The 21,123-nt window shown below is 35.7% G+C and overlaps 1 protein-coding gene across 4 annotated transcripts in view; it reads left to right on the top strand.

Annotated features, from left to right (window-relative positions):
- CADM2 (cell adhesion molecule 2) overlaps window positions 1-21,123 on the top strand; it is a 404,147-nt gene that overhangs the window by 220,942 nt on the left and 162,082 nt on the right. For all 4 annotated transcript variants that reach the window (XM_039333778.1, XM_039333779.1, XM_039333777.1 and 1 more), the window contains one exon: window positions 20,327-20,476. In XM_039333778.1, the coding sequence (XP_039189712.1) occupies window positions 20,327-20,476 (150 nt within the window). The remainder of the gene's footprint in view (window positions 1-20,326; window positions 20,477-21,123) is intronic.

The following is a 21,123-nucleotide window of genomic DNA, read 5'->3' as shown; positions in this document are numbered from 1 at the left end:
CTATAGTTTTTAGATTGCCAGGTACAGGGATGTTCTGTATCAATTAACTCACTATCCCCACTGTTTAATTTAAATATTCCTCCAGAAAATTTGAATTTATTGCCAAGTAACTCAGTCCCTTTCTTTGATGGATGCAAACCATCTCTTTTGTATATTTTTTTCATTGGACCAGCTACAGACATCATGACTATATATCCAAACCTTTCCCCTTTACACCATTCCTTTAGCCACATATTGAATTGTGCTATATGCTGGCCTTTTCTATTTTGCTCCTTATATATTGGTAAAACTTCTGAAAAAGTAAGCCTACAGCCTGTTCGGCTAAGTTCCTGCCCCAAGCTCTGGAAATCGTTCTGCATAGAGAGTACATCTTTTTGGGACAGATCGTTAGTGCCAAGATGTACAATAGCCTCCACATCACAATCCTTGTTGGCATTCTTGATTATTTTAGAAATATGCTTCTTGTCCCTACTGATAGTAGTATAGGCTGAGAAAAATATACATTTTAGTTGAAAAAGAAATGAGGACATAATGCACTGTTGTAATAGAAAACCAGTAGTTCACAATTGGGATGATAAAATGACAAATACATTTTCAGTAAGAAAATACATTTGAGAACTGATTAGAATGTAAAGGGAGAGAGGGATCTAACCAGCTGTCAAATAGGAATAGCAGGTGCAGATTAAATATCCATTTGACTATTTAAAACTTCATGAGAAAACCATTTAAGTACAAACCGTTCTATACTATTAAAGGTAGACCAAAGGTATAATGTCTAATAGTTGGCACAAATACCTATATTGAGTAAAATGCTAGGCTATGTACAAATTTCTAGAAAGTGCTTTGTACATGAAAAGGTACTTCAAAATATACAAAGTTTCCTTAAATTATGAGTTTTGCCCATGCAAAACTGCTTAATCCTGATAAAATACAGAAGCTTGGCAACTGGCATGTATTTATGATGGTTGCAGTGTCCCAGGGTTATGTGATCACCCAAGCTTATGTAATCACCATAAGAAGAGATTGGATGACTGAAATGTATAGTGTTTCCTGCCTGAGCAGGGGGTTGGACTAGAAGACCTCCAAGGTCCCTTCTAACTCTGTCATTTTCTCCTCTCCTGTCCTCTTGCCTTCTGATTAACAAAGTAACTGTGGCAAGAATGGTTGTAAAATGGGAAAAACAACTTAACAATTGTCTTGCTTAGTGATACAAATTTTGGGCTCAAGTTGATCGTAAGTCAAGAACTACCTGTGTGAGATTGTTCATCAGAAATAGATTTTAAAAAACCATGTGTCCTATGCTTAAAATCAGACTTTTCCAATATAAATGTTTTTCCAAAAATATATTTGGAAAACATCCCTAGAATACCATGGACAACCATGAAAACAAAGAAATCATTGAAGAAATCAATCACAAGTTTTTACTGTGACATAAATGACCGGTCTTGAATATGTTACTTTGAACACATTATGTCAAATCCTAGAGAAGCATATAATGTTGAGAAAAATAGAAGGAAACAGAAGTAGATAGTAGAAAGGTGAATTGACTTGCTCACAGTGGCAATAGATGCACCATTTGAAGAACTACAGGTACACTAAGAGACAACACCAACTTGACAGCAAATAATCGATCAGTTGCACTAGTATACAAATACACAGTACTATTCTTCTTCCAACTGATGTTTGAAAACACTCTTTCTTACCACAACTCTTTTCAGATGGAAAGAAGGAAACAAAGATTTTGATTTAATTCTGTTTCATTAAGAAGAGAGTTAGGTTACTGCATTGGCTTTGGTATTGTGATAATATGTTTTCAACAATTGTTTGATTACATTAAAAAGATACTTTCTGATCATAAACATCATATATTCTAATCAGAATAAAACCATAGCGTGGCTAATCATTGAAGCCTAGTGTCTAATAATACAAGGTACAAAATCAACAGACCTTCAAGAAATCTTAGAGAGTTGGCTACTCATTTTGCAACATAAGGAATCTGGAATTTAATGGAACAGTTTTTTGTTCTGCAGTAGACAAAATAAAATTCAAACCAATTATTGGATAGCATTCTAAAACTCCATATAATATTCATTGGTGATATATTTAATTGCATTAATAAAAAAATATAATCTTAATAAAAAGCAAAGACCTGATAAGTGATTCTTAGCTATTATTTTCTGAAAATAGGTATTCCATGTATATTTCTTGACTATGGTGCATTTTATTTCTTACGTTATAAATTTATATCACACTTTTCCTATAACAACTCAAAGGAGCATACATTGTATTATTTTTTTCTTCCATTCCTTCCCCAATATGAACAATTTTGAGTGTTGGGTTGGAATGAAAGTATATGGCCCACTATGCTTCCATGGCTAAGACTAGAACATGGGTCTCTGCAGTCCTAGATAAAAATCTTAATCATTGCATGGCGACAAGTTGTGTTGTATATGAGTATTTGCAAAATAATAAAGGTGAGATACAAATAAATAAAAAATACAGCTGAAATAGTAATTAAAATGTGAAATTAACTAATATATACCAAAATAATCTAAAATCATGTATAACAAAGTATATAAAGCTGTAATCCTACATATACTTTTCTGTGGGGTTATGTCTGAATGAATTCAGTAGAACCTCTTCTGAATAATATCCTTGTTTGTACAATTATGTTGAATTCAGAATTGTTACTGCAGTATAGATGCAGACTGAATACACATTAAATGCATGTTAATGTAAAAGGCACGGCTACAAATAAATCCATATCTTAATCCTGCATGGTTACTGTTCTCCTTGGAGATTTGTTATAAATGTGGAAATAATTCTTTTTCAAAAGAACATCTGTATCTTTATTAATGAAATAACAAATCTGTGTATTCCTTTATTTTGCAAAGATCTTTCTGTCAAGCAGCTCAAATTAGAAAATTCCTAGGGATCTGAAATATTTTCAGACAAAGAATAAACTCCTGCTATCTCTTTTTTTAAAAAAAAAGAAGATAAAATGTTATACCATCATTTTGAAAGAAATATTATGTCAAAGAATTTTAACAAAGAATATAATGTCCTAGGTGTCTGTCAAATTATAAACTATTATTCAAATTATGACAAGCCTGCTAATGTATTCCAAACATTGTCAGAGAAGCATTTAATTTTTAGAGAACCCATCAGGAAACAAGTTAAGAACTGTAGATGTTATGCACAAACTATAACTTAAGTTCCCATTATTTTCATATGGGTGGCCTTTATGTTAGTTGATAAAGGTCAGCCATCTGTAGCCTGGTTCTTTCCAGGAAGAATGGGATTGTAACAGTTAGAATTTCTAAATGTATCTTGGTTATTTTTTTTTTTATCCTAGTTCCACTGAGTATTCTGAAAATGTTTTTAGAATCTTCCTGAAGAATGAGGACTAAAATATTTCTGTTTTTTGTCACATTATATTTGCCATATCCATGTAAAGCACATCTAATATAAAAATATGCATGTGCTCTTAAAGATAAAAAATAGCTTTAAATGTGAACTATCAGTGATTAACTGCCACATCCTTTAGTACAGGCATGTCAAACTTGTGACATCACATGACGTCACGTAACATATCACAACTTTTCCCCCATGCTGGCAGTCGGGTGGGCATGGTTTCGGCATGATGCTTCCGGCCTATGGGCCAGCAGTTTTACATGCCTGCTTTAGTACCTGGCTGTCCCCATACAACCCTTTTATTTTAGATTATTTTATTAAACAATGTTAAAATGATAATTAGCATGATACGAACAAATCATCTTTAATGATATTTTTTTTCCAAGAACAAATTCTAAGTACCACAGAAATCTCAAGGACTTTCTTAAAAAAAATCAGTATGGTGGGTAGCTGAAAAGCAGATATAAACTGAGATAGATAACATTTTATTTGTGTGTGTTATATGGAAGTGAAAGCAAACAATTCTGGTATTTTGTAATTATCTACAGCATCCATAGCAGCCAAAGACATCTCTTAAAATTTATAACTGCCTCATATATTCTGTTAATGAAAGATTTCATCATGAATACAAGTAAAAGGCTCTTGTCCTTCAATGTGTTCCACAAATATGAACCTATTTCATTCTATTTAAGGAAACAAAAGAACCAAGACAATGTTTATTGCTAATACTCCTGTGTATCACACTCAGCCATTGCTTATGATTCGAATCATACAGACATTCTAATGGATTCAGGTCAATATAATAAAATCTGAGTTCAAGTGCTGTCTTGAAATTTTCTATTCTATTTGTGAGTAAATGGAGATAAAGAAAAAGAAAAAGAAGGTAATGGCTAAAGAAAAGAAATCTAAAAACTATTATGTTGCTAGTATTCCTACCTTGTGCCATTCTAAGAAATGAGTATCTCTTGATGAAACATATAATGTTAAAAACTTAGAACCACTTTTTCTCCTAAGTGGTCCTAAGTTTTTAACACAATTTTAACACAATTGCTACATACTGTAAGTTCCTTGGCTAGGAACAGAAAGTCTGATTCCTGCTATTGGATTTTTACAGCGTAACCTCAAAGCAGGCAATCTGTTAAACCAGACAAGAAATATTCAACATCACTAACCACAATGTACATGATCTCCTTACAAGCAGTCAATACTAAATTAAATTCATTGTAACCTTGTAGTGTAAGAAATAGTTTCATCTGAATACTATATTGATTAAAAACATTCTCTCCAAAGTAATTGTTTTGTAAGAATAAGTGAGGAGAGGGAAATATTTTTGCATCTCATATGGAATTATTCATAGATGTTTGGTATGTATTGTAGCATTTTTTTGAGTTTAAGTTTTTTAATTGTTATTTTTTTAAAAAAGTTAGTGTCTCGACTCACCAGTTGTTGATTTCTATCTCTTTTAGAGGGAAGGTTTTTTGCAGTAAAACATTTGGGAAAGTGTGGAATTAACGTTATAGAAGACAGATGATGAGAGTTGGACAGCTTAATAGTGAGGAAAATTGTAGATATGGATAGAATTTTGGAAGAGAAAGACGAACAAAAGAATGACTAATAGGGAGTAACATATTGGACTGAGAAAAATGATGGAGCTGTACAAGAAGTAGGACTTTGTACAAGAATTTGGACTTTGAAGCTGAATGGAACTATAAATGTCTTCAGATATTAATAGATCAGAAGGCAAGCTCTTGTTCCTGTGCTGCTTGTATAGAGAAAGGATATCAGAGCAATGTCACCATTTCCATTTGCTAGAGAGTGAGGAAATAGTCTGAGCCAGAATGCTGGGAGCAAAACTAGAATTGTCATTTTGATGGGCAGAAGATAGTATAGCAAGGGACATTAGCTAATATTTTACAGGATAAAGGGGATATATGTCTCTTCTGCTATGCTAGTGATTCCTGCTGTGGGCTGAATTGCTAGGCCTTGTATTCACACTGCTACTGGAAAAAGTCAAATCTTGAAAAGATTATAGTTATTCACAATGTGATAGGAGATGAGTGTGTATATTGGCATATATTACTGAGATCTGGTTGGGCAGCAATGGTGATGTGACCCAGTCAAAAATGCCCTCCTGTGCTTCAGATCTTCGACAGGAGATGTCAAGAGCAGGAAGGATGGATTTCTATAGTTCATGATGAACCATTTATTGTTAATAGTAGCACTGCAGCAGACTGCTTGTGTATTAAGTTGAGCCATAGATAATCTGGGATTGGTACAGACCTATTGACTAACTAGCTGCCCAACAGCTGTCCTTCAGGAATTCCTGGGAATCCTTTCAGAACTGGAATGAGAACCCCTAAGGCCTGCCTAGTTATAGGGAATTTAAATCTATGTGGTCTGAGTACCCAGTGAATCCTAAGTTCTTGGTCTCAATAATGACAGGACATGTCACAAATAGTAGCAGCTATGACTTACACACTAAACACCAAAACATGTCTAAGCTAATCTTTACGTTAGAGTAGGTATAATGTGGCTTGGGTATGGAGAACATTAGTATTTGTCTTTCACTGTAATCATGTCACTTTCTTGTGGCACATTTTTGGCACCTTGAACTGAAAAAGTAGAAAATTTATTGGGATGGGTTTGACCGAGATGCATGATGGACAGGGAGGATTTTCAAAACATGTTTGGGGATTATTTTTAGGACAATTTGGTAAGCAATTCCATTTTGTACTAGGTTGAGTTCTGAAACGGAAGGGTCACTGAATGAGATTGCTTTCATGTGGCCTCTTCACAGTTGGCATTCAGAAGCAGCTCCTTATTTATTAAAGAGCTATATGAGATGAAGCATCTAAAAAGAGCCAGAAACAATGATGGCTAAAAATTAAAAGTGAATATGAGTTCAATTTTGTATGAAGTCACCATCAAGTGTATCCAGTGATGATAAGCATAGTGAAGCATCTTTTCTTCCCTATGTTTTGTAAACTGTTGATTCCTGTCTAATAACCCTATTTAAGGTAACTCAGATCTTTGGGAAAGGATAAGTATGATAAAGTATAGGCTGACAGGGTATAATATGGAATTATTTGCAAATAAAGTTAATCATTTTTATTCTGGTTTGAGAAGAATAGGGAGACATCTTCTGATATAATCTAGGTTTATTTATTTTACCTTTGGGAGTCTTAAAGAAATGTATAGGGGTATTAGTGCAGATAATCCCATAATATATCCTGTCAGCCTATACTTTCCCAACCTTATAAAACTCAATAAAATATTCTATTAAAAAAAAGACTACATTGAAAGGGTTGCAAGTAAGGCATCATTTTCCAGAGGTTCCGTTTCTATTTAAATGGATAGTTCCAATCAGCAATTAGGGATTTAAACAGTTGAATCACTTGAATGTTTCAATGTGGGATACTGGAAGACTCCATCCTGCACCTAATTTTATAAGCAACAGCTGGGAGATATCACATGCCAATTTCAACAGGTCTGTAATTGATGCCTGGATGATGTTAAATTGAGCTCATTACCTTATTGTTCCAGGTAGTCCCTGGAAGAGCCTCGGCAATAGTTTTTAATCTGCTGTTCTAATAACAGCTGCAATTCTAGGAAGACTGCCAAGTCAGATTCAGTATTATTAAAAACCAAATGGGATAAAACAAACTCATATTGAACACTACCAATATAGAGTTGCAGGTATGGTTCTGCTCATCCATTTGGGGTATTTTCCAATATGTAAGCTAAGATAAGTGGGACCAGGAGACAGGACTTCTTCATATTGACTCTAATATTGTAGAACATGATTATTCTAGAGACTTTGCCTCAATAGTTGCATTCCAGAAGGCAACTATTTAAAACTATTTTGTTTCAGTGACCTTTGGCATTTAGGAAGATTGTAAATAGCCATCTGACTGTAATACATTGATATTCTAATCATGTTACTATGTTTCTTTTTATTTGTTAAAAATAATTATTGGATGTTTACTGAAAAGGAGCCAGAGTATATACCACAATCTTTGGAGATGGGATAATTTATAAATAATCAGTAATAAAATGAATACTTATGTTCATTTCTACATTCATAGCAGCTAAAGTGTCGTCACTGATATAGATTATGCCTAATAAAAACTATATTGTGCCTCATAATAGGCTTTCCCTTTCATTTTTCTGTAAAAATAAAATTTAAAGGTTTGTAACAAAGTAATCAATTCTGCATCTCCTCTAATGTATTTTATATAAATATGTATACATCTAAATCTGAAAAAAGTCAATTGCCTTATTATAATTTTTATTAACTGCTTAGCAAATGTACACTTAATAGTATAGAAATCACAATTTACACAAAATGTATACATTTATTGCTACAACACTTTTATTCACACATAATTATATAGTATATTGACCGTTTCTAGATATGTTAGTATGTGTAATAGTCCATCACAAAGTTGTGAGTACAGTCATTACAATCAACAGATTAGATACTTTTCAGAAACTTAAGTGATGCAGAAGGAATAGCCCTTTTCTGTTAAACATAAGTTATTGTTAAATCAAAGATAAAGTATATTTTCTAAACCTAGAAGTGTCTTGGTTTAGATCAGCAGTTCTCAACCTGTGGGTCGCGACCCTTTTGGAGGTCGAATGACCCTTTCACAGGGGTCGCCTAAGACCATCGGAAAACATACATTTCCAATGGTCTTAGGTACCGAGACACCGGTCTCTCTGTTGCACCCTCACTTTCTTCCATCTTCTTTTCCTTCCTGCGAGCTTGCAATACCCTTCAGGGCCTCACATTTCCTCCCGGAGGACTCAGCTGTTCGGTGGCCAGAAGTTGGAGCCGCTCAGCTGTTGCTTGGGACACCCTCATAGCTGACACCCACGCTGCCAGGTAGAACAGCGCTGGCCACTGGTCTCCTTTGCCACCCCACATGTTGTCCTTGACCCCTCCCCTGCCCGTTCATGTCGAGCCCGTGGGGGATTGATGGGGACAGAGGGAGGGAAGGAGGAAGGGACTCCTCCTCCTCTCCTAAGGTTCAAAGCATGATCAGCTTCCCAAGGGCGCAACAATCCCAATTCATGTGTTTCTGCCGTACCTCCTCGGCGCTCCCAGGAATGGGGTAGGTGGAAGAAAGCTTGGCTAGGCTAGCCTAAGCAAAGAAAAGCCATGGAGCCATGAGCTAAGATTGCAGGCAGGCTGGGGAAGGGAGTGAAGAAGAGGAAGGGGATTGGGAGAGAGGAAATGCCAACCTTGCCCTCGCCTTTCCCAAGGACCTCCTGTGCTACCTTCACAGGAACACTTGGTTTCAGATTTACACCGCAAAAGTTTTTTTCGCACAGAGGAGAGAGGAAAAACAATTACAGAACACTCGGGAATCCCTTGCTAGGCACCATGTACCTTGGTGCTTATTTCCTAACGCCTTCCCCCATGTTTTCTGCTCCACCCCAAATTCGCCTCCCTTCCACTCTCCTTATGCAGCCATCTATGGTCTTAATAAAGCCCTCAGTCTGTCTCCCTTTCAACACCCTCTAAAATTCTTCATTCAGGCAGGCTTCCATATTTCGGTTGGCAGGATGCAGGTAACCCCTCCCCCCTGTCCCGCTGCCTCCCATGGCACCGCGCCACTCCGTGTCCCGCATCTCTGTGCCTCAAGCCTCCATGGCACAGGACTGCTGGTGTGGTTCCTAATGGCCGCTGACTCGCTCCCTGCCGCCGGCGACCATGCAAGCCCTGGCAACTGCTCCAGCCTAAGAAGCAGGCGGCTGGGAGACCTCCAGACCTGCGCCCGTCAGCTGGAACGTCTGGCAATGCTTTGGCCGGTGAGGAAGGTGAAGGGGAGGCCACCACAGCACTGAACTCTGCGCCCGTCAGCTAGCGACCCCCAAACTTGCACTTGTCAGCTGGGAGGTCTGGCAAGGGAGCTGGCTGGCGTGGAGGGTGATGGGGAGTCAGTGGCTTGGTAGGCGGGATCCTGCCTGCCTGCGAATGTCGGGCCCACCCACCCCATCTGTAAAAGAAGAAGTCTTCCACCCAAGCATAACTTTTAAGGATTTTAAGGATCTTTGAGAGGGAGAGAGAAATAGAGGGAGAGAAAGAGGGAAAGAGAAATAAAGAGAGGGAGAGAGAGAAAGAGAGAGGAAGAGAGAGAAAGAGGAGAGGGAGAAAGAGGGAGAGAGAAGAGGGAGACGGAGAGAAAAAGAGAAAGAGAGAGAGAGAGAAAGGGAGACAGGGAGAGAGAAATAAAGGGAGAAAGAGAGAGAGAGAAAGAGACGGAGGGAGAAAGAAAAGGAGAGAGGGAAAGAGAAAGTGAGAGAGAGAAAGAAAGGGAGAGAGAGAAAGAAAGAAGGAGGAGAGAGAAAGAGGAGAAGGAGAAAGAGAGAGAGAGAAGAGGGAGACGGAGAGAAAAAGAGAAAGAGAGAGAGAGAAAGGGAGACAGGGAGAGAGAAATAAAGGGAGAAAGAGAGAGAGAAAGAGACGGAGGGAGAAAGAAAAGGAGAGAGGGAAAGAGAAAGTGAGAGAGAGAGAAAGAAAGGGAGAGAGAGAAAGAAAGAAGGAGGAGAGAGATTAAATTAGTAACATGGTTGTTCAGTGAATCTGGTTTTCCACTAACTTTGCTTGTCACAAGGTTGCAAAAGGTGATCACATGACCTGGAATAATTTTATGGTTGGGGGTCACCACAGCATGAGGAAGTGTATTTTTTTTTGTAAAAAAATTTATTTTCAACTTTACAATACATAACAATCTTACAAATACTTCAGATAAAAAATAAAACAAATTGATACACACCACATTCGGTCTTGCCCGCCCATTTCCCCCCAAACCACATCCCACCTCAAACCAACTTACTTCTTTCCCTCTTTTTCTTCACTCACCCCCTCTCCTCCTTCACCTCAACCTTCCTACTTACTTCTCACCTTCTTCTTCTCCCTCTTGATGCGGTCCAGGGGAAATGCCCGAGCAGTTCCTCTCTCAAAATTAAAACATTAATATTATATACAATAAGACTATTTCTACTTTATCTGAACTACTTAAACTTCAACCCATCCACCCCCACCCCCTCCCCCAACCCCCTCTCCCCCGACTTCCCACAGCAAAATACAGAATTATGCAAACATATTAAACACAATCTATTTAAGTTTACTAATTATACAATGAACAAAATCATAAAAACCCTTAACTCTCTTCAAACTTTAACATCATAAGTTTATAAACAAAATCATTACTCATAGAATAAGTGAAACTTTGTAGTTCCATATTTCTTCTGAACATATTCTATCCATCTTCTCCATACGTTAAAATATCTCTCTTGTGAATGATCCTTTAAATAAGCAGAAATTTTAGCCATTTCTGCTAAATTAGAAACCTTAAATACCCATTCTTCTAAAGAAGGCAGAGTATCCTTCTTCCAATATTGACCCACCAGTAATCTTGCTGTTATTAAATTCAACATTAAAATAGTTTCTTTAACATTAAAGTCCACGAAAATTCCCAAAAGAAACAATTGGGGAGTAAACTTAATCTTCCTTTTAAAAACCTTTTGAATGTTCCACCAAATCATAATCCAGAAGGCTTTAATAACTTTACAAGTCCACCAAGCATGAAAATAGGTTGTATCCAAGCAACCACATCTCCAACATTTAGGTTGCAGGTTCGGGTACATACAGAACAGCTTTTTAGGATCCAGATGCCATCTATAAAACATTTTGTAAAAATTTTCCCTCAAATTCTGGGCCTGCATAAATTTAACATTTCTAGTCCAAATTACCTCCCATAAGTCCAACGAGATCGGTTCTTGAATATTCTGGGCCCAATTTATCATACAATCTTTAACTAACTCTATTTCTGAATCCAATTTTATTAACTCATTATAAATTCTTTTAATATGGGCACTTTTCTGATCCTTGATCTGAATTACCCAATTTTCATCTACTAAAGTAATTCCCACTTTCTTATCCAAAGTCCATCTCTGCACAATTTGCAAATATTAAAATCACGATTGTAAAATGTTTTCTTGCTTTAACACATCAGAAGACTTTAATTGCCAATCAGTACACGACCAAATAAATAACTCTTTATACGAAATGTTGTCAAAATTCACCCCTTGGAAACCCCCTGGATTGCTTGTTCAGGGATCCCCCAAATAGGTATTTTATAATTTAACTTATAATAATATTTTTTCCAAACTCGAAGTAAAGCATATCTTAAAAAATGTGACTTAAAGACTGAATCTACTTTCTTATCAAAAATTAAATATGCATGCCAACCATATAATAAATCCCACCCTTCAAGAACAAGAATATCTCTATTTGTTAAATTAAGCCAGTCACTTACTAAAGTTAAAGTGGCCGCATCATAATATAATTTCAAATTTGGTGCTTTAAGTCCACCTCTTTCTCGAGCATCTTGTAAAATCTTAAACTTTACCCTTGATTCCTTCCCACCCCAAATAAATTTATTAATACCCTTCTGCCACTCATCCAAATTAGCATCCTTCTTTAAAATGGGTATCATCTGAAACAAAAAAAGAAACTTTGGTAGAACATTCATCTTCACTACTGAAATTCTCCCCAAGAACGATAGTTGTAGCTTTTGCCAATCATTTAAATCTTTTTGAACTTTAACCCATAAGCGCTCTTAATTATTCTTATACAATTTTCCATTAGATGTTGTAATATAAACTCCTAAATACTTAACCTTATTAACTATTTCATAATCGGTTGTTTCTGCTATAAAATCTTTTCCCTTCCTAGACATATTTTTCAATAATATTTTATTTTTATTCTTATTTACCTTAAAACCAGAGACCTGTCCATACTGTGCTAAAATTTCAACCAAATCTTTGACCGAATCTGTTGGATGGGATAATGTCACAACCAAATCATCAGCAAAAGCTCTCAGCCTATAATCAATCTTACTTATTTTTATTCCTTTTAATCTAGATGAATCTTGAATTTTAATAAGTAAAATCTCCATTGTTAATATAAATAGCAAGGGGGATAAAGGACAACCCAGTCTTGTACCTTTTCCTATTTTAAATACGTCTGTTAATCCCCCATTAATTATAATTTGTGCCGATTGTTGTTGATAAATGGCCTTGAGAGCAGACAAGAATTTATCTCCAAAATTCATTTCCTCTACAACTTTCAATAGAAAATTCCAATCTAATTGATCAAAAGCTTTCTCAGCATCTATAAATACTAAAGCAGCAGGGATTTGGTTTTTCTTATCCAAATACTCTATTAAATTAACAATTTGTCTTACATTGTTTTTCATATATCTCCCCATTATAAATCCAGATTGGTCAGTATGAATCAATTGTTTCAAAACCTGCATTAATCTATTTGCCAGTATCTTTGCAAAAATCTTATAATGAGGACCCAGATTGTTGGGGGCAATGTAAATATATATATATATACATTGCTTACTGGTATACACCGCTTAGAGAGTGCTTGCACTTAAAGCGGTATATAAGTCTCATAAAATAAAAATAAATAAATAAATCTGCATTTAAAAGAGATATAGACCTATAATTTCTAGGTTGGGACAGATCCTGGTCATCCTTTGGAATTAATGATATGAAGGCCGTTTTCCAAGATGGAGGTAATTCTGCTCCAGATAAAATATCATTAAAAAGTACCTTTAATGGTTCTATCATTTCTTCAGATAACATCTTGTAATAAATCGCTGTTAACCCATCAGTACCTGGAGTCTTACCAACCTTCAATTGTTTAATTGCAAGAATAAGCTCTTCAGAAGTAATTAAACCATTAATTCCATCACATTGATCACTCGTAAGTCTAGGAAAATGTGCTCCCTGTAAATATTTTTCTATATCTGAAGTTTGTATACTTTTACTAGCATATAATTTAGAATAAAAATCTAAAAAAAACTTTTTAATCAAATTTTGTTGGTAGACTTCTTTACCTTTATAAATTATTTTATCTATAATCCTCGATTTCTGTTTCTTACGTAATTGATAAGCCAACCATCTACCAGGTTTATTTGCATTACAAAATGTATTATGTCTCACATACCTCAAATTAATTGCCATTTGATCTGCTAATAACATATTAAATTGCTCCTTCAGCAAAGTAATAGAAACTTTAAACTTATTGTCCATTGGATTTGATATTAAAATCTTTTCCTTACATTTAATCTCATCTTCAAGATCTTTACGTTTCTGGGTCTGTTTACATCTGTGAGCATTGTTCATAGAAATCAAAACCCCTCTCATATATGCTTTACAAGAATCCCATACCATTGGCATCGAAGTACCCTTATTCATATTCCAAGCAAAAAATTCCTTTAAATAACCTTTACATCACTGTATATTCTCTTCATATCTAAATAAATTCTCATTCAACCTCCAAGTCCTTCTAGTTCTTTCTTCCGATGAAATTTCCAACCATACCGGACTGTGGTCTGAAATTATTCTAGGAAATATCTTGATATTCTTCACCCTAGAAAGGAAATCACTAGTAACCCAGAAAAAATCAATTCTAGAATAGATTGGTGTCTATCCGAAAAAAAGTAAAGTCTTTTTCCTCAGTATTCCGTTCTCTCCAAATATCTCGTAAGTTCCAAATCATCCTTTAAGTCAAAAAAAACTTTAGGAAGTCTTGCATGGTTAGAAACTTTAAAAGGACCCTTCTTATCTTTACTTGAGTCTAAAACACCATTCCAATCTCCCATCATAATAGCTGACTTATAATCCAAAGAAGTTAATTTCTGGTGAATCAACTTATAAAAATGTTTTTGTTGTTGATTGGGAGCATATAAACCAACAAGAAGAGTTCTCTTATCATTTATTAGTAAATCAATAATAACACATCTTCCTTGTAAGTCAAAATCAATTAACTTCGGTGAAAGCTCCTTTCTCACATAGATAACTACTCCTCCTTTTTTCTGCAAAGCAGGAGCTATAAAATGTATCCCCAGCCAGGGATTAAACAAATATTTTTGATCTTTAGAAATAATATGAGTCTCTTGTAAACAAATAATATCATTTCTGTGTTGTTTCAAATAATGAAAGATTTTCTTTCTCTTCTGTGGTGAGTTAAGGCCATTAACATTCCAGGTTAGAAGCTTTGCCATCCTTGGCAGGATGAAGCCTTTGGAAAAAAGCCTCTAAATTTACAGTCAATGATCTCTTTGGCCTTGCTCCTCCCACCGGCTCCGAAATAGACTGTGATAAACTTCCATCATCTGCCTTTTGTTGTTGTTGCTGTTGTTGCTGTTGTCTTTCTCTACGTTTATAAGCAGCGTGTGTAATTCTCTGTTCCCTTGGGTCTTCTGTTGTTTGCAAATTCTGTTGCATAACTTCAACCAACAATTCTTCTCCCAAAGATGGCATTGAACCTACAGACAACTGTGCTTCTGCCTTGGTCTCATCTTTCTTTGATCTTGGAGATGGTGGTGGACTTGCTTTTAAAATAGTAACATAAAAATCTCTTGCTTTTGAAACTGTATTAAGATGGTATCGTGTACCAGTGTAAGTCACCACTATCCCCACAGGTATGTCCCATCTAAATAGAATTTGTCGCTTCTTAAGTTCTTCAGCCAAAAAAGGAAAGTCTTTTCTTTTTCTAAGAATTTTAGAAGGTATTTCCTTTAAAACTATTACATCCTGAGCTGCAATCTGAAATCTTTGTTTATAGAAGGCCTGTGGTTGGGGGTCACCACAGCATGAGTAAGTGTATTAAAGGGTCGTGGCATTAGGAAGGTTGAGAACCACTGGTTTAGATGATTACTGTTTAGCCAAAGCTACTATTTTAATTAACCTATATATATTTAAGTCACTTAATTGGTTTGTAAAAAACAATTTTCTAAAACCAGTTTTAATATCTGGCATTTCCTTTTCATGTAGAGTTCTATATCGGAAGACCCTTAATATAGTTTTAGTAAGAAGTGAATTTGGATATTCTGTGACAGTTTGCACACTATGTCTTATTTCTTTGATAGCAGCATGTAATAATAATAATAATAATAATAATAATAATAATAATGTTGGAAGGGACTTTGGAGGTCATCAAGTCTGCTCAAGCAGAAAACCCAACAACATTTTGGACAGATGTCTGTCCAGTCTCGTTGTTCCATTGGTTAATTGTTCTAACTGTCGGGAAGTTTCTCCTTAGTTCTAGGTTGCTTCTCTCCTTGATTAGTTTCCATCCGTTGCTTCTTGTCCTGCCCTCAGGCGCTTTGGAGAATAGCTTGACTCTCTCTCCTTTGTGGCAGCCCCTGAGATATTGGAACACTACTAGCATGTCCCCCTTGTCCTTCTCTTTGTTAAACTAGACATACCCAATTACAGCAACCATTCCTTATATGTTTTAGCCTCCAGTCCCCTAATCACCTTTGTTGCTCTTCTCTGTACTCTTTCTAGAGTCTCAACATATTTTTTACATCATGGTGACCAAAACTGGATGCAGTATTCCAAATGTGGCCTTACCAAGGCATTGTAAAGTGGTATTAATACTTCATGTGATCTTAATTCTATCCCTCTGTTAATGCTGTTTAGCACTGTGTTGGCTTTTTTGGCAGCTGCAGCACTGCTGTCTCATATTTAAGTGATTGTCCACTAGGATTCCGAGATCCCTCTCACATTTACTACTATTGGGCAAGGTACCCCCTATACTATACCTGTACATTTGGTTTTTCTTGCCTAAATGTAGAACCTTACTTTTTTCACCATTGAATTTCATTTTGTTAGATAGCTCCCAGTGTTCAAATCTGTCCAGGTCCTCCTGTATCTTAAGCCCGTCTTCTGGAGTGTTGGCTATCCCTGCCAGCTTGGTGTCATCCGCAAATTCGATGAGTTCCCCATCTATCCCCTTCATTCATGAAGATGTTGAAAAGCACTGGGCCTAGAACAGAACCCTGGGGCATCCTACTACACACTTCCCTCCATGTAGATGCAGTTCCATTGAGAATCACATGCTGAGTATGGCTGGTCAGCCAGCTACGAATCCATCTGGTGGTGATGCTGTCTAACCCACTTTTTTCTATCTTATCGAGTAGTAGTATTGTGATCTACTTTATCAAATGCCCTACTGAAATCCAAGTAAATTATATCCACAGCATTCCTCTGATCCACTAATTTTGTCACTTGATCAAAGAATGCAATAAGATTTGTCTGTCATGATCTGTTTTTGACAAACCCATGTTGGCTTTTAGTAGTGATAGACTATATCACTCTCCAGATTTGCTGGCATACTTTGGTTACAATCTTTCATATTCTTCTGATGTCTATATAGTTCTACAGATTATCATCAACTCCTGTAACATTCTCATTTGATAATGACCAGAATGCTGATCTAAGTTCATCTTCTTGAAAATAGAAAATATCTCCTAAGATGCCTGGATGTTAACATCCTCGTTGTATAGAATTTCAGTATTCTCCTTCATCTCTGATCTTCTTTGAATCAATTGCTGCTTGTCCCCTGGCATCCTAAAACATAGCAATTTGAAGTTGGAAAGTTTCTGTGTTCTGGTGATTTGGACTAATTTCCTTGTTTCTCCATGTCTGTTGCCATATTTGATATTTTTACAGATGTCATTGCAGTACTGCATCATGTCTCTTCTAATATGGTTGCAGTCTGAAATTCTTCATTTAATTCTTTCCTGAGATCTTTGTTTTTCTTGATTTTAACTTCTTTTATGCTTTGACAAGTTCCCTTGTACTTAGTTTATAGTTTATAGACAAGTTCTGTTATGACATACAGTTTCTTTCTTTTGTTTCTTCATCTTTTGCAGTCTCTTTTCATATTAATTCTTAATTATTTCTAGGATTTCATTCCACAATTCCTTCTATTAATGAAAATCAGAACTCCAAAGCAATTCCTGATATTTTCTTCAAAAATGGTGACTGTATGTTCAAGATTAAATTGTGGAAACAAGCTCTCTTCATTTTCTGTCATAACTTGCTTGAAAATTTTTCATGAGCTGTTTGTGAATTCTACAATTAGTCTCTGATAAATCTTCATTGTTATAATTGAGTTCTCCAATTCTCTTGACCAATATATAGTCAAATTAATTTTTGTGTATTCTATATGGTGATGGCCATGTATATACAATAGGTATTATTTTGATTGTTGAACAATGCATTAGTAACTCTTTTATATTATATCCAAAATAAATACCTTGATTTATATATTATTACAGAAGTTGACATAACTTGTATTCCTGCACTGGCTTTCTGTCCTAGCAATTTTGTGTTAAGTACCAGGTACCAAGTTGCATAGTAAACCCTTAAGCTAAAATATTATTCAGCATAAAAAATAGGATGACATTTTAACGTGGAAAGCAATTTCGGATATGGGTTCATTGATTCAGAAAATTGGCTTAATACAAGTTATCAATATATTTTCTGGTGTCTTATACTTTGCTATTGTTTCCTTTTGTTTTCTGCCATAAGTTTATACAAAGTTTAATAATCACAAACAGCATTAAAATTGCATTACTAATGAAGCAACAGTGCAATATTATTCTAATCTATCCAATTCTATCGTTGAAGCTTCAGAAGAGCTTAGTGAAGTGCTGAAGAAAATAAGTTCACATATTCAAAGTAACATTTCAATTAAAATTAAACTGGTAAGCAATGCTATATTGAAATGTCCACATGTAAATACATGCATGATTGTACTCAGAAGAGGTTTTATAAATCATATTCTATAAACTAAGTACATCAATGACATCATCCTTCCTAGAAGTACAGTACTGATGTGATATTGTAATTAAAGAGAACAATTTTAAAATTAATCATTGATTTAAAAAGTATAAAGTAAACAATATAAATAACACTGCATTTGTCTTCAGTAAACGGAAAAAATAATCTCTGCCTTTGCGTGGGGGGGGGGTTGCAAGCACTTTAATTGAGTCTCCCCACTCCCATCTGTGGTATTTTCCTCGAGCTTGCTAGGAGCTGCGCTTAAACTCGGAATCGCCCGGCTGCAAGCGAAGAGAAGGGAGTTGGCGCAGGCAAGAAAGCCAGCAAGCCAGCCTGCCAGCCCGAATTGCAAGCTTCCCTTCGCCTTTTTCGTCGTGAATTGGGAGCAAGTCAACTTTGGGATTTCCCCTCCTCCCGCCTTTAAACGGCTTCCTTTTATTCTGCCTCCCGCCTGGTCGGGATCCGAAGGCGAAGCTCCGATTGGGGAAGTGTATACTCTACTGCCAGAAATTGTTAGGAAAAAGGAAATGCATTGAGAGAGGGACTTGTCAGAAAACATTTAGATGAGAATCAAGTACGCTCAGTGGAAGGTGAAAATGTTGGAAAGAGGGAATGAAATAGCTGGAATCTGGGACAGCTGTAAAGTTGTATCCTTCTGTTTTGGGAAACTTCCATGAAAAAGTAGTCACATAACCCCTCGCTTCATCCACAAAATGTTACAGGGGTTCTGATTTTTTATTTATAACCCTTTTCCTTTCTTCCATTATCTTGCTACTTTTCCTTCAATTGATCAAAATGTGGCTGCTTGGCAACTGGATTGTATTTATGAAGGTTGCAGTGTCCCACGGTCATGTGATTATTTTTAGCAATATTTTGACAAGCAAAGTCAATGGGGAAGCCAGATTCATTTAACAACTGTTTTCCTAACTTAATAACTGCAGTGATTCACTTAACAACTGCAGCAAGAAAGGTCGTAAAATGGGTGTGACTCACTTAACAACTGTCTTGCTTAGCAACAGAAATGTTGGGCTCAGTTGTGGTCATAAGTTGAAGACTACCTGTAGTTGTGGAATTCCTTTTGTTGGATGGTTCTATCTTCTAGAGTCTACTCTAGAGTCTGATCCTGCATATCAGATATTTACATTACAATTCATAATAGTAGCAAAATTACAGTTATGAAGTAGCAACGAAAATAATTTTATGGTTGGGGGTCACCACAAAATGAAAAACTGTATTAAAGGATCACGGCATTAGGAAGGTTGAGAACCACTGGTCTAGACAATATAATCATCTGCTAGATTCATGAGCAGCTTGTTGAAATAATTCATCAAAGAGAATCTCAGGCAATCAGCACAATCATTTTATAGATATTTTGAAGGCAAAGACAAACATATCAACAAGTTCAATATTTTTTCCTAACTTATTTCAGTTTTGCATATTTAAGTGTGCTATCACATATAGCTGTATCAAAAGGAGACTAAATACTATGAAATTATTACAATACTGATTCTAAGTCTGTACTAATGAAGGATAGCATTTCAAGATGAAATAATTATGCATACAGGTAAGGAAACTCTACCAATATGAATGGAACAAAAGTCAGCTAGGAATCCTTGGAACAAAGAAGGCTCTTGCAAGTTAATCTAATGCAATAGAAAGCAGAAATTGAAAACAAATTTGTCTTCAACAACTATTACTGAAATTATTGTCTACAGCATGGGAGACTGGAGTTTATAATAAATATGGCAAGTATTTTGTGAATAGCTGTTTTCTTTTATCTACCTGAATTTTACCATTCAGCTTTTGTTGTTTCATATTCTCAAAGAAAAATGTACTAATCACTATCTCTGTGTACCATGTGTCATCTATCTTATGAATCTCTGCTACAATGTATAGTCAAATCCACTCATAGTTCAGTCTCTGGACCAGTATCTTTCTGCAAAATTAAATTCACCAGTTTCTGTTTTTTGGGGGGGGAAAAAACCCTAAGGTAACAGTTGGTGTATGCTTTCTTTTGTTCCTTGAAGAAAAGTGGAAAGTAAGAAAAACCAAATGTACAGATCTAGTATAGGTGGTACCTTGCTCAATATTAGCAACTGTGAGAGATTTTTTTTAAAGTTTTCCTCCTACTGGAATAATATAATATAACAGGAATTCACTGAACACACCTTTGGGAAGATAAAAGATATTCACCTACCCTTATAACTTTTAATCTAGTACAATTACTTTATCTTTTTAATGTCCTCCTCAGGCAGCCAAGGCCAGTTTCCACTCACACAGAATGTTACAGTTATTGAAGGTGAAACAGCAACATTGACCTGTAGAGTTGATCAAAATGATAACACCTCCCTCCAGTGGTCAAATCCAGCTCAACAAACTTTGTACTTTGATGACAAGAAAGGTGAATATATATATATATATATATATTGTTTTCAGTTGATTAATTAATTTAATAATAATAATAATAATAATAATGTTATTGTTAAATAATGTTTGGACACTATATTCTATTTTACATTATCCTCAGACTAAAAATGTGTAATTTGAACATGATTGAGTATAAAATTATAGAATGTTAATATTAAATTGAATTTTTTAATTGTTTCATTTTTTCTCTAATTTTACTGCTGACTAAAAATGTGATTGTGATTTGATATAATATAAAATAATGTAATCAGTGCCTACTATGCAGCTCTAAAGAGTACAAAAAAAAAAAGAAATTTCATGCCTTGAGTTTACATCTTGTATCTGATCTGAGAAGAGAGCAAAAGAATGGGAAAGAATGAAAGAACAGAGATGAAGAATAGGGGAAGGGGAGGGGAGGATGAAGGGGGAGGGGGAAGAGGAGGAAGAGATGGTGATGGATGCATGTGTGATATAGCAAGAGTATATTTCCTCTCACATACACAATATTTTGGGAGAAGGAGGAATAGGAGCAGGAGGAGATGTGTGATATAGAAAGTGATATATTCTCTCTCACATACTCATTATTTTCCATAAAGGAATACCATCCCTGGCATATAGATGTTTGATACCAGTAAGTTTAGT

This window comes from Crotalus tigris, unplaced genomic scaffold, assembly GCF_016545835.1.
Source record: "Crotalus tigris isolate CLP2741 ecotype Arizona unplaced genomic scaffold, ASM1654583v1 scf7180000024508.2633422, whole genome shotgun sequence".
Lineage (NCBI taxonomy): Eukaryota > Metazoa > Chordata > Lepidosauria > Squamata > Viperidae > Crotalus > Crotalus tigris.
This window is presented reverse-complemented; position numbering and strand designations above follow the sequence as displayed.